Consider the following 12,873-nt stretch of genomic DNA (forward strand, 5'->3'; position numbering starts at 1 on the left):
TTGTCTCCCAGGTGGGACGTGCTCCTTCCCTCCCAAGCGCCAGGAAGGGCAGGCAGATAAGTAACTAAAGGGGCTTTGTGACTGCCTTCCTTGCACGTAAGCCTTCACGCCCAGACTCTCTGGCTTCCTGAAAGCTGACTTTGCTTGGATTAAGAACCCGAGGCACAAACCCAGCCATTCGCTGATAGGAAAAAGAGTGTGCCTGTCGAGCACCGCTGCTCGTTAGGAGAGGCAGCTCTTTTGGCTTACTTCTGAACTGTGATGAAATGAGTGTGACATATCACCTCCCCGGAACAAAAACTAATTGTCATGTTCACAGCCACTGCTAGCCTGCAAAATAATTAGTCTCCAGCAGCAATGGGGCTCCTAACCCTGCGCTCCTTGGGCTGCTGCTGTGCTTGCTGGCTGCAAAGTGCTCCCAGGTCCCACAGGAGCCTCGTTCCTCCTTTAAGCTTTACGCAGTTTGGTTTCCAAGCCCCTCAACCACCACCATGCAGTGCCAACGAGGTGCCCAGGAGCAGGGTTTTACACGGAAGCAAAGGACTGGTTTTGAGAGACTGCTTTTGCAGTAAACAAGATCAGCTGAGAGCTAATAAAATTTCAAATTAGCTGTGACTTTGCATGGCCCCACAATTGTGTTGGCTGATTTAATGGGCAGCGTCTTAGCTCGCTGAGATTGAATAATGGAGCATTTCTACAGAGTTATGGGTGCTGCAACAAAAATCTGTCATGCTAACATCAACAACAGCATGCAAATAGCCTTCAGCCAGGAGTGTTATTATGTGTTTAAGCTGATTCTGACAGGGGGCTGCATGTCAAGTGTCGGGATGGAACAGGCAGGCCACAGGTAGGGACGGATCTGGTTGTACGTGGAGAGCATCCTGTGGACTGTGACGCTCTTCAGGAGCCATGAACACCAGGCACACAGAAAGAGGTGAGCCTAAAGAGCCTTATTATGGTAAATCTGGGAGGGTGCACAGGACAAACTCAAGGATTGCTCCTGCTGAAGAGGATGAGACTTTCTGCCATTGACTGCAGGAAAAAGAACCTCTGTGAGAGGCTGCACAAGGCCAAGTAAAACTAGAAAGAAAATAATAAAAATACATTGTCTTTTGGATGTATTTTCATCGCCAATAAAGGCATAAAATGCACTGGTTATATGTATAATTGAGGCTCTCACCTCACCCAGTTCTTGTCTTTCACTCTCCCTTCTGCACCATTCACCAGGCAACATTTATTACCCTTCATGGGGACACTGTCTGTCTTCTCCTGTGATGCTTTTGGATGTATTAATGGAAGAGTTTGGACGGGGAGGGTTCAAAATGAGGACACTCAGATGTAAAGCTAACAAAACACAGTATTCTTACCCTTGGACAGATCGGATTTTACCCTTTATCCAGTCTGAACTCTGGCACAATAGAGACTAAAGGAATGGCTCAGTATTTCTGCACAAAGCACAAGTTATTGTTCATGTGGGTGCTTGGGTTGGTGAAGGTTTGCAGGAGTAATGATGTTCTGCCCTGAGCTGAGGACCAGCACTCAATTTACTTCAACTGGATCTGGGGAATAAATAGGTTTTCCTCTTGGCCTTTGAAGAGAACAATTTCACCTATCCAACAACAGGGCTGTAGCTTTTGGACACTGTAAGGAATCAAAGGAAAACAAAATACCACTGTAAGGAACAAAAGCAATGTCTGTGTTGGCACCCTGTGGTCATGTTAGATATTAAGGTTCTCTTAGCCCTTTCTATCCCACTTGCTCTGTTCTGATTTTGCCTTACTAAGGTTCTCCCTGGTTGAATCCTAGCTGAATTAGATTGCTTTCTCCCTGGGAAAGGACTTGTCTTCACATCTACTCTTAAGTGCTCAGCACATGTTTGCAGGATCAAAATAATACAGGCATATGTAATAGTAATCATGTATTTGTGTTACAGCACTCCTCGGGCTCTAGTGCAGAAGCAGAGCCCTGCGGTGCAGGCACTACAGAAATACTCTGCAGAAAGTCCACCCTAATCCAGAGCTACATTCTTGCTTAACAAAGTATCTGAAAAAAACAGAAGGGAATGGAGTAGGAGGAAGAAATGACTGAAAACACATGACAATCACCACTAGCTGGCCATAAACCAGAGCTATAATAACGTGTTTAGAGTCTACAAGTTCACAGCATCCCCCAGATCATCACTGCTCTGGAGCACGCTGTTGATGCAGCTGGTTTCACGTGATTCTTCCTTCCTCCAGGCAGGTTTTTAGCAAAGGGACTTACCCTACCAGCAGAGCAGCGCAGAAACCAGGCAGTCTGTGCTTGGAGTGAAATTCATGAGGCTGAGAAAGGCGTGTGAGATCCCCTCCAAGCAGAGGAGACTGGCATTTTGGCAGTGCAGAAAGCATTGGTTGTTTCACCTGAACAATGGTCAAGCAATATTGTACCTGAAACTGCCTGCTTTAGGAGCCAAAAAGTGATTCCTGTGAGAAAAAAGGGACTCAGAGCTTAGAAATTTTTTGTGGGAATGACAGGTTCACACCCGCAGCAGATGAGATATTCTTAACTGAGATATCCTTGTCACTGAGGTCTCTCACATGTCTGGAAAGTGCCGTAAGTGTTAAGCTAAGACTGAAAAGTTCACCCTAACATATTCTGTTGGCTGAATTCAAGGCAATTCAATAAATCAAGAGCACACCTTGGCAAGTGGCAAGTGAGAAAATTAAGATACAGGCATGTTTCTCAAGTCTTCAATAGGAAAGTAGCCATGGACCCTGTGCACCCATGATAGTGTGTGTCTGAGCACACTCAAGGGCAAAGCTTTGGGTTTCTAAGGGACTTTCTGCTCCAAAAAGGAGTCAGGAGTTTGCTTAAAGTGCTAAAGCACGCCTGGCAGAGCTTTCCTGAATTTCCTTCTGAATAGGTGCCCAAGCTCTGCTTAAGCATCGTTTTATTGCAGAAAGACCTTGTGAAAGGTGTGTCCATGCCTGTCTTTTCTGGATATGGTTCGTGTCACCTCTTGTTATGCCTTATATACAAGCAGTGCCTCCTTTCCATCAGGAATTCTCCTCATCCCAGCAGACAACGATACATTTCTTTCAACAAAGGAGACTTTTTCATTGCTTCTTCCTGAATCTATTAATCAAAGGAATTTCATTATGGACTAGTTAAAAATACTAGGAACTCTCCCAAGCTGTCAAGACAACCCACAGCCGATGCTGGACCCTCAGTTCACAACACATCGCCCGCAGTAATGGCACAGCCAACACCTTCTTCTGGATGCAGTAGGTTCACGGGTGGATGTATGGTTTCACACCTCACTCCTGACAGCCCCGGTGCTAACAACCAGCAGCAGGTGAGGCACAAGTGTCACCATCCAACAGGGAATCAGCAAGCTGCTGAGACCTGAAAATGTGAACCAGTCATTTCGTTCTCTTACTTGAGGAAAGGTTGATTAACAGTCATTATAAGCCGGAGGAAGAGAAGCTGGGTGATTTATCACAAGTGATACCAGCTCGACAACCTTTTCAGGTGCAGCGGGCTTTCTCGTCTTTCTAGAAGTGCTTTGTGGTTCCTCCAAGATGACCCCGTTGTTTGACGGGATCTATCTGTGACGGTAAATGCTAATTTATGATGGCTGTTTTCCCAGGTGCGTTCAGATCTCAACACTTCCCTTCGTAAATGTAGCTAGCACATTAATGCATCATTTTTTATGGTTTCAAGGAAGCAGACAGCTCCCATACCATGCCCAGGAGACGCTCTTCTTGTGCTATAAAAGCCTTGCAGGCATGAAGTAAAGGTTCGTAACAGTGTGCAAAAAGAAAAAAAAAATAAAATCTGAAAGCACCCCATCACCTTGTCTGCAGCTCATGCATTTGCAAAGATTAGGTTTGCGTTCTGGGGTTCTCTTGGATTCTTTACAATTCCCTTTATAACCCTGCTGCTACCTTCAGGTGTAACCCTACATACTGGCAAAGAGCAATGCAGGCTCCTGCCAGCTCTCTCACACGTTATTTGGCATGTGGTGGACAGATGGTGGACACACGGGTGTTAAGAAGGCTGTTGTGCACTGCCAAAATTCCTCTTGCCAAAAAAATTGAAATACTGCCATCCCAAAGCATTATGCATGTCTCCACCTTCCTACAAGCACTACCTGATCCTTGAATGGGGTGAGCAAGACACGAAGTTGCACCGATGGGTTGTGGTGCAGCACTGAGTCATACTAGAGAGCCCATTCCTGGTAATTCAAGTGTGTCTATGGAAGAAATTCATCATCCCTGAAATCCAAGTTGGTTTCTAGTGGAAGCAATAACTAACTCGAGGCAGGAAGGAAAGGCAAAAATCCCATATGGGTTGGTTGCTCTGACCTGCTCACTGCTCCAGGGTTTAAAGGCAAGTGTTAGCTGCCTGTTCTGGCACAGGAAAATGGAGGGATGAGTTGCTCCAACTTTGAGCTCTTAGGTAGCATCTGGTGGAGCACAGAACTGAAGATGCTAAGGCAAAACAGGGCCACGTGCACACTGAAACACTGAATTTGTGCTCATCTGAACATGTTGCATGTAGCTGTCATGAGTAAGACATGAACTGAAGGGTAGAAACTTACAGTCCTTGCAGAAGAAGAGAACAAGAGATTTCTTTGCTCTTGAAGGAAGATCATTGAGCAGGCGACATCAGAAAAGCAGCTGCTTTAATTCTTCTATGCAACATACTTCTATATAATGGTATGCAATAGAGTTTAGGACAGGCCAGCATTATTTTAATGGGAAGATTATCTATCTATCTATCTATCTATCTATCTATCTATCTATCTATCTATCTATCTATTCTATCTGTATCTATATCTACTCTATCTATCTCTATCTCTATCTCTATCTCTATCTCTATCTCTTTCTCTATCTCTATCTCTATCTCTATCTCTATCTCTATCTCTATCTCTATCTCTATCTCTATCTCTATCTATCTAACAACTGAACATCAACCTCTTACTAAGAGGAGGGGCTAGGTAATATTAGCAGCATTTATATTCCTGTAATTTTTTATCTGAGAAAGCTTCTTGCCTCTCAAAAGCTGGTTCACTTTGGGCAGAGTTCAGTGGCAGTTTAACAACTGGAGTTGTTTAGAGGAAGGATGCAGTCAGCTCCACCTCCCAGAGAACCAGCAGGCTTTACCCTTTTGTGAAGACTTGGTTAATCTGGAAAACCCCAAAACAATAATAGAAGCCCTCAAATGAAATTACTGTGTTGAGGAGACAAAACTTGTTGACCCAAAGAGCAATTTAGTTTAATTTCTATAATTCTACCATGGTTTCAGGACAGTGGGGTATATCCAGACAATGAAATGGTGAACTGGGCAATTCTCTGACTCTGAAAACAGCGGGAGTCACACAGATGATTTCCCTGGAGCAAAATTTGTTAACATAGTTTTGCTACCCACTAGCATATCTATGAGCTTGTGAACAATATCCTCTCCTTTTCTCTTCCATTTTTCCTGTATACTTCTTCTTCTGACCAAAAAATCTGCGGGTGCAATGGAGCCCACATTTAGCCTATGGAATATCAGCCGGTTCTCAACACGCAGTAAAATGCCATTAACTCCACTTTTAGGACTTGTCACAGAAGATAATTTCCTTGGCCTTTTAAACCTTCAAACTTTTCACTCTTCAAGTACGTGACAGGGCACTCTGGGGGGGGTGGAGGCAGGACTACCTGCAGGTAGCGAGTGTTTGCAGCCACGAATTACAGGAGTTATTTTCTGCCAAAGACAGGCAAGGAGCACTTTTCTGGGCCCGTCTTAAGGAAACATCTCCCATTTGTTGTAATACAGGCAGTGGCCTCTTAGGTCAAACGTTCCAAATCCTAGCCTTTTACCCAGATTGTTAAAGCTCTGTCACTGCGCTGTTTTCCCTTGACTGATAGTGGATGATTGCCTGCTCTCAGTTACTTGCTACAACTCCTTTCAAGTTGATGGACTTTGTGTTTAGAAGTGTAAATAAAGTAGACCTGGGTGTGAAACCTAAGTGTCAGCTCTGACAAATGACACTTGTGTGTGGAGAGGGGACTGCTCTCCGAGACACCTTTTTTCTAACCTGAACAGAGATTACATTTCACCGAGTTTCTCTGAGTGACTTCTGCTTTGCTTATTATTGTTTATCTGAACAGCCTCCAGATTTAAGAGGCCAACACGCCCTGTAATTTGGTACCCATCTCCCTCAGGGTATGATTAGGCTGGGATGTGATGAAAAAGATTCTGACTTCAGCTCCCATTATCCCGAGGCATTTCCTGCTGCAGGGATCTTGATTAGCAGACACACGATACCACGGCACAGGGACCAGCTTCCGATGAGCTCAGCCGAAGTGAAATCCCCCATAGCATGAACGGCCCCACATTATTCTGAAAAATCACCGTGTCTCATCCTCGAGAGACTCTGTTTTGAGCAGAAAATGACTCAAAAGAGTAGTGTACATCTACCAAAAGTAGGCATCTACAAGGTGATAACCGAAACAGCTCAGAGAGATGATGCCATAAACCTATTTCTCTCCGCTGACAGTACACATGGTGACCAGCTCAGGTGCTGTAGCCAGAGCAAGAATATGTGATAAGACCCCAAAAGAAGGAAAAGCCTTTTTTGTGTGCTTATACAGTCACTACCTGTTCTTTCAGAGGCTGCTCAGCCCGCATCTATGCAGTGCTCTGGAGAAAGCATTGTAGTTTTGCAAGGTATCATCTCTTTGGTGACAAAGTGTTTGCACTGAAGATGGATTCCGTTCTGCTTCCTAAACACAGGTGCCTGCTGTAATTTGAGTTGCCTTTGGACAGCTCAGAAACCCTAAGGCAGTTGTCACACATGCAACATATATATATATGCTCTACAGGAGATCCAGGCTATTGTGAAGGGGGAGCTAGAGGCCAGGTACTCCAGGATGCCTCAGATGGTGTTGGACAAGAGGCAGGAGACATTAAGTGGAACGTGAGAAATTCTGATTAGATATTAGGAGAAAAATGATTACTATGAGGGTGGTCCTATACTGGTGTAGGTTGCCCAAAGGTTGCCTCCATCCTTGGAGGTGTTCAAGAATTGGCTGGACATAGCCCTAAGTAATTACACCTGCTTTGAGCAGGGATGTGATCTAGATGGTTGCTGGAAATCCCTTCCAACATAAATTACTCCCTCTTCTGTAAATGTCTCAAGATGTTTTGCTGTAGAGATCAGAATAGCAACTAGAACACAGGTCCAGAATCAGCCTTTCTTCCCCACCCCAGGTAAACACATTCAAATCCCCCTGATATACAAGGAACTCGGGCTTCAAAGCAGTTCCTCCCCACTACTGACGCCCCTGCATCTCAGGGGTTTAAATTCTAGATTTCAACCCACAAATACACCACAAACTATCCATGAAAATCTATAAAAATCACGTCAAGAAAGAAAATGCATACCTAAGGACATAAGGACAAGAGTCCTTAGCAGTAATGTAGCAAAATCAATGCAATAACATAGTGTATGGCATGGATTATCTGTAAACTAATGCATACCATGTCCATGCACACACAGACTTTTGTAGTGTACCAGGAGTAAAGTCAACACTCATTTCTGGGCTGTGACACACGAGTAAGCTGTCACAAGGCAATATGTTACAACCGATCGGTTGCTCTGCTCTAGCTGTGTGCACCGCTGTTCAACACAAGCTCACCAAATGCAAGTTAGCAGCTGATGTGCACTAACTCGGAAACATGTTGATGCCTTTCCTCCCTCCTGTCTACATCTGCTGTCCTGCAGGCTAGCGAGGCCTCAAAACCTTGTTTCAAGGTGAGGGCAAGCCAATTACAAGGTTAGCACTTTGTAGCAAGAGATATCAGGGCATGGTGCTTCGCCAGCCTGCTCAGAGTCTGGTCATGCTCTTTTTGATGTTTTGCAGATGTGGTCTAGCTTGTCAGTCAGGCTGGATTGCTCTGTATTTCCCCCCTCTCTTTCTAAAAGAAGTCAAGGTTTGTGTTGGTCATTTTTTTCCAGTGAGACTAGGTTTATCGCTGGCTCTGTTTACCATAAATTTACACATGGCAAACTTTACTATTGTCTTGAGTCAGCTGTAAATGGGAAAGATGAGTACAGTGATATTCAGTTCCACGTGAGGCAAGAAGAGACTTTGGTTTCACAGTGTGTACTCTTTCTATGGCTCCCCAATTTCTTCCATCTTTTCTAAAGGGATAATTTGGTCCGTTTGCCATGCCAGATGTGCAGAAGTATTTTAAATATTCAATCAGAATCCCAGTTGCTGTGAAGCAGATAATCACAGTCTTGGCTTGTCTACTTTTGTTTTTATTTTTAACTGTACTGTTCTTGTGAATACGATAGAACAGAAACTTGCAAAATATAGTCTCCACTTCACAGTCTGGGTCCTGGCCCAGACTTGTGGTTTACAAAGCCTTTTGCTGAGTGACAACAAAACAAATTATGCAGTCTCCCTTATGCCTTAAATTTAATATCTCATCTCCTGCCCTCTAATTCAAACCTTCACACTGCACCAGGGTTTCCTTTGTAATGAGATAACTCTGAATATTAAGTTTGCATTACGCAGGGCTATTATTCACATGCCTGACATCATTACATATGGAACTGTAATCAATAAAACATGGTGCGAGTGGGATCGGATGGCTTGTGGGCATGGGGATCAGTCACTGAAGCCCCTGAGTTACTGCAAAACATCCATCCCAAGTCAGCAGTGACCTACCAAGGAGCCTCGATGAAAACCTCAGGCAGCGAGGCCAAAGTTCGAACAGTCAGGGCCTGGGGTGGTCCCATCGTGTCACCGCCAATCCACACAGAGGGACAGGACAAGCACATAGACTCTGCCTGCCTTCTGCTACATGGACTCAATTTGTGGATAAATAACCCTCCCTCTTCAGGCCTGGCACCCCAAATCTGAATCCATTTCATCTGAATTTTCAAACCCTCTCTGGCTGAGTCAGCCTGGCGGACTTGGCTGCCTGTTCTCCGCCAGCTGTCGGGAAGCAATCTGCCCTGCTGAATGAAGCCCAGCTGACTGCTGGCTGCTTAGAGGCTTTGCAAAGCCTGGTGTAGCACACACGCTCCCGTCCTACCTCCGTCGTTGTCCTTGCCGTCGCCGCACGCCGTCTCCATGGAGGTGTCGCAGCCCGCTCCTCGCCAGCCCAGCTGGCAGACGCAGTGCCAGCCGTTCATGTCCAGAGTGCACCTGCCGTTGCCGTTGCACAAGCCAGGGCATCCCTCTGCAAGGCAAACAGCCACACGATCAAACACACCGAAAAAAACAAAGCCACAAAGCCTTGGGAAAAAAAAAAAAAAAAAAAAGCTACTTAAAAGCAGCTGTTTCCCTCTGCTTTCAGCTTATTTCTCCACTAGCACTTGGTATCTTTACACACGGAGCAAACTGTCCCGGTTTGGTATCAGGATGGTGGAGGGCTGCTGCTGTGACACCCACCCTGCTGTCTGAGTCTCTCAAAGCCTTTTTTCTTTTGGTAGAACCTAGATTTGGGGTTATCTGACTTACATGTGAGGTGAATGTCCCTAACACCCAGCAGGATAATGCAGCTTTCAGCAGTACTGAGATCTCAACCTGAAAGCTGGCTGGGAAGGGAAGGCACTTTCTATGTCAGAAAATGTTTGGAGAACACAGTTTCTCTTCCATAGTCATTTTGGGTGGGATTCATGCTATCTGGTTGAAGCGGACCTAGAAGGGAGACACCTTCCACTCTCTGTAGTGAGCAGAGGACCAGCCTCTCTGGGGTAGAAGGCCCCTTGTGTGGGTTAGATGCCCACACTGAGGAGCTGAAGGATGCTCTGGAAACACCTGTTTCTCTCCACTGACTAGAAAGAGACCCCAGCAGAGGCAGATATTTCTATTACAGGTGATTAAAATTAGGGGGAGATGAACCCCACGCTTCCTGTCTGCTCACTAGGGGTTGGTTTTCTCATCTGATGACCCCCTGCCGAGCTTTCCATCTTTTTTTTTTTCCCAACAAAATAGCAGAGTAATTTCCCCAGCAAGCAGCAGTACGAAGGATGTGGCTTAGGTTATGCAGTTCTGGGGGCTTTTTACCTGCAGAGCTCAAAAACCTTTTCCAAGAAGCAGTCAGAAATGTTAGCTGCATTTTACAGATTAGGAAACTGAAGTAGAAGGGACTGAAGTGACTGCCAAGGTCACCCAGCAGGACTGATTAAACCAGGAACACAACTGAGCCTTCCTGAGCCCTGTCCTAAGGCCCTCTCTGCTTACATGTGTTGTGAAATCCTTTCATGTTTGCATTTCTTCAGGCCCTCAATGTGCAAGGCAGATTTGGTGGTGGAACTGAGCAAACCGCGCAGATTCTGTGGAATTAAAAAGGGAAGGGACCTTAAAGACCATCTAATTCCAACCCCCTATGGTAGGAGGGTTGGGATTATCCTGCCCTAAAGGGTTACAACACGAGGATGAAGAGCACCAAAGGGTGAATTTGGCTGGCCACCCCATGAGGGGCTGCCCGAGGAAGCGCTGAGGCAGCAGAGCAGGCCGTGCCACCATTATTGTGCGCTGAGGAGGTGCAGCGCCCAAAGGCCTTGTCACTAAAACCATGTCCCTCTGTGAACTTAACATCTCCGCCAGGACTGTTTTTCTAATTTAAAGGTGGCTAGGGACCAAATGGGATAAGGAACAAAGTTGCTTAGGTCCTTTAAAAAGATCTTAAATAGATTTTGCATTTATTAACATGTTTGTAGCATCTCAGGCCTTTCAAACGTGTGCGTGTGAGGAGGGGGCATACCACATGTGTACGTGTGAGTATGCTCTGTGTGTGTGTATACTTCAGCATTTATACATTATACTAGTATCTATACATTATAGTAGTATTTATACACTACAGATAAGCTATTTATAGGCAAAGTTATATGAAATTCTCCATTTTAAAATCCTGCCTTCAGTTACTTACAACAGTGCCAAACTCTTAAGCATTTATTTTTTTTTTCAATGCTAGAGCTAATTTATTTGTTTGTTCCCTTTAGTTACTTTCAGTAGAAGCTGAAAGCTTTCAGCTGTTTTGGAAAATGAGAAGTGTATTACTTTTTAAAATAACCTGCTAAAATTGCTTCATTAGGTAGGTAATTGCACTTTGGAGCAGATAAATTCCATTTGGATGGGCCCATCCTGACAGAAGGGATATGACTTTTTTCCCCTCTTTATAAATCTGCCTAAATTTGTCTAGACAAAAAGCCTCTGAAGAAATCTGGAGAAATCACTTTATGTGTATTCTGCATGGCCCCGGTAGAGCTCAGTTGGCAGCTCAGTTCTGCAATGACACTGTTGCATTGTCATTGAGCACATTTCATGTTTTAATTGCTCTAGTGCATCAGTTGGACTCTTCATAACCCATCCTAAAAAATTCATTTCTATCCTGCTGCTGCAGGGACTGAGCAGGACACTGCTTTTAAAGGTGCAGTGGTGTTGGCTTGGACAGGAGTGCAGTGAGAATCAAAAAGAGTTGGGTGATGAGAAATTGAAGAGACCACTATAGAAGCACGAGAGAAGAAAGGCTGGATGCCACCAGATCTTTAACACAAGTATTGTTTAGTATCTGGAGTAGACTCTTTATTTTCTGCAATCGAAAGAAGAGGGTTTTAGAGATTTTTGATGGGACTCCTTTGGTTCAGTTTCAAGCCATGCAGGAACAGGTCCAAACCCTGGAAACAGGTCCAAAAGGTTGGAAATGGTTGAAGTTAGGGCTATGATGAAAATTCAGAGGGAAAAGAGGGATTCTATTTCTTCCTTTCTTTCTTTTTTTTTTTTTTTTTTTTTTTTTTTTCTTTCAAATATACTTTGCATTTATTAATGTTTGGAAGAAAGATCTAAAAATCAAAGGTCTGAAATTTTTAGACAAGAAATATACTGTACTGACTGATCACTTGCTGTGAGACTGAAAAAAAGCAAATGATCTTAAAATATTTCATGTGAGAAGTGTCCAGCACGTTTAGGCAAAAAACAGTATAACTGTAAAAAGGAGGATCTAATATGGAACTATTGAATGTGCTTTACTTTCCCAGACTTGGGAAAGGTGGAATTTGGAGTGGCAGAAAATGGCTGATATGATTAGGATGGAAGGACCATCTGCATCTGAGGAAACGAGAAGAGATTGATTGATTTGCTCTAGCACAGCAAAGGCTGAAAATAATATAATTGTTTTCCACAAATTTGAGAAACAGATAAACAGGGAGAAGGAAAACAGCTATTTAAGCTAAACAGAATAGTGCTGGCATAAGAACAAATGGACATAAATCAAGCATGCATAAATTCTGGTTGGAAATTAGAAAGATAAAAAAAAATGTATTTTCTGGGATCAAAGAAATAAGGTTTTGGAATAGCCTCCTAGTAGGATGGTTAAGGTCAAGAAGCTCCACTGATATCCAAAGGCCCTGGTAGAATTATATAAAATTTTATACAATGTGGTTGCCCTTGACAGCTGACAACTGGACTCTGTCTGAGAACACCCTTTCAGTCTGATGTTATTTAATTTTGTGTGCAATTCATTTTCTGTAAGAAATGGGTTTTGGACTATCTGAACGGGCTTTCATGATTTCCTCTGAATCTTCTTGAATTGGACCCAGAGTAATTAAGTCAATCATCTCAGAAGGCAGACAGAAGAAAAACACCATCCAAGAGAGGAAAGAAAGAGGAGAGAGAGTATCTCATAAGATTATGTCTTCCCAAAGCGTCTATTCCTCTTCCTTGACTATTAAGGGAATCTAGGGTGATGAGCTGAGAGATAAGCATCTACACTGCAGACACCTACAGTGGGATGACTCCCTCTGTAATGTCAGAACCCATTGTCTTGCCATCTTTCAAGTCCAGAAAGCAAATTTACTTCCTCTCACCAAGAAGCGAGCCAGCCCCA

General features: G+C 44.1%; 1 protein-coding gene across 15 annotated transcripts in view; it reads right to left on the reverse strand.

Moving 5' to 3' along the window:
* TENM4 (teneurin transmembrane protein 4) overlaps positions 1-12,873 on the reverse strand; it is a 1,646,934-nt gene that overhangs the window by 104,031 nt on the left and 1,530,030 nt on the right. For all 15 annotated transcript variants that reach the window (XM_068654787.1, XM_068655360.1, XM_068655430.1 and 12 more), the window contains one exon: positions 9,076-9,222. In XM_068654787.1, coding sequence (XP_068510888.1) covers positions 9,076-9,222 — 147 coding nt within the window. The remainder of the gene's footprint in view (positions 1-9,075; positions 9,223-12,873) is intronic.

This window comes from Anas acuta, chromosome 1 (assembly GCF_963932015.1).
Source record: "Anas acuta chromosome 1, bAnaAcu1.1, whole genome shotgun sequence".
Lineage (NCBI taxonomy): Eukaryota > Metazoa > Chordata > Aves > Anseriformes > Anatidae > Anas > Anas acuta.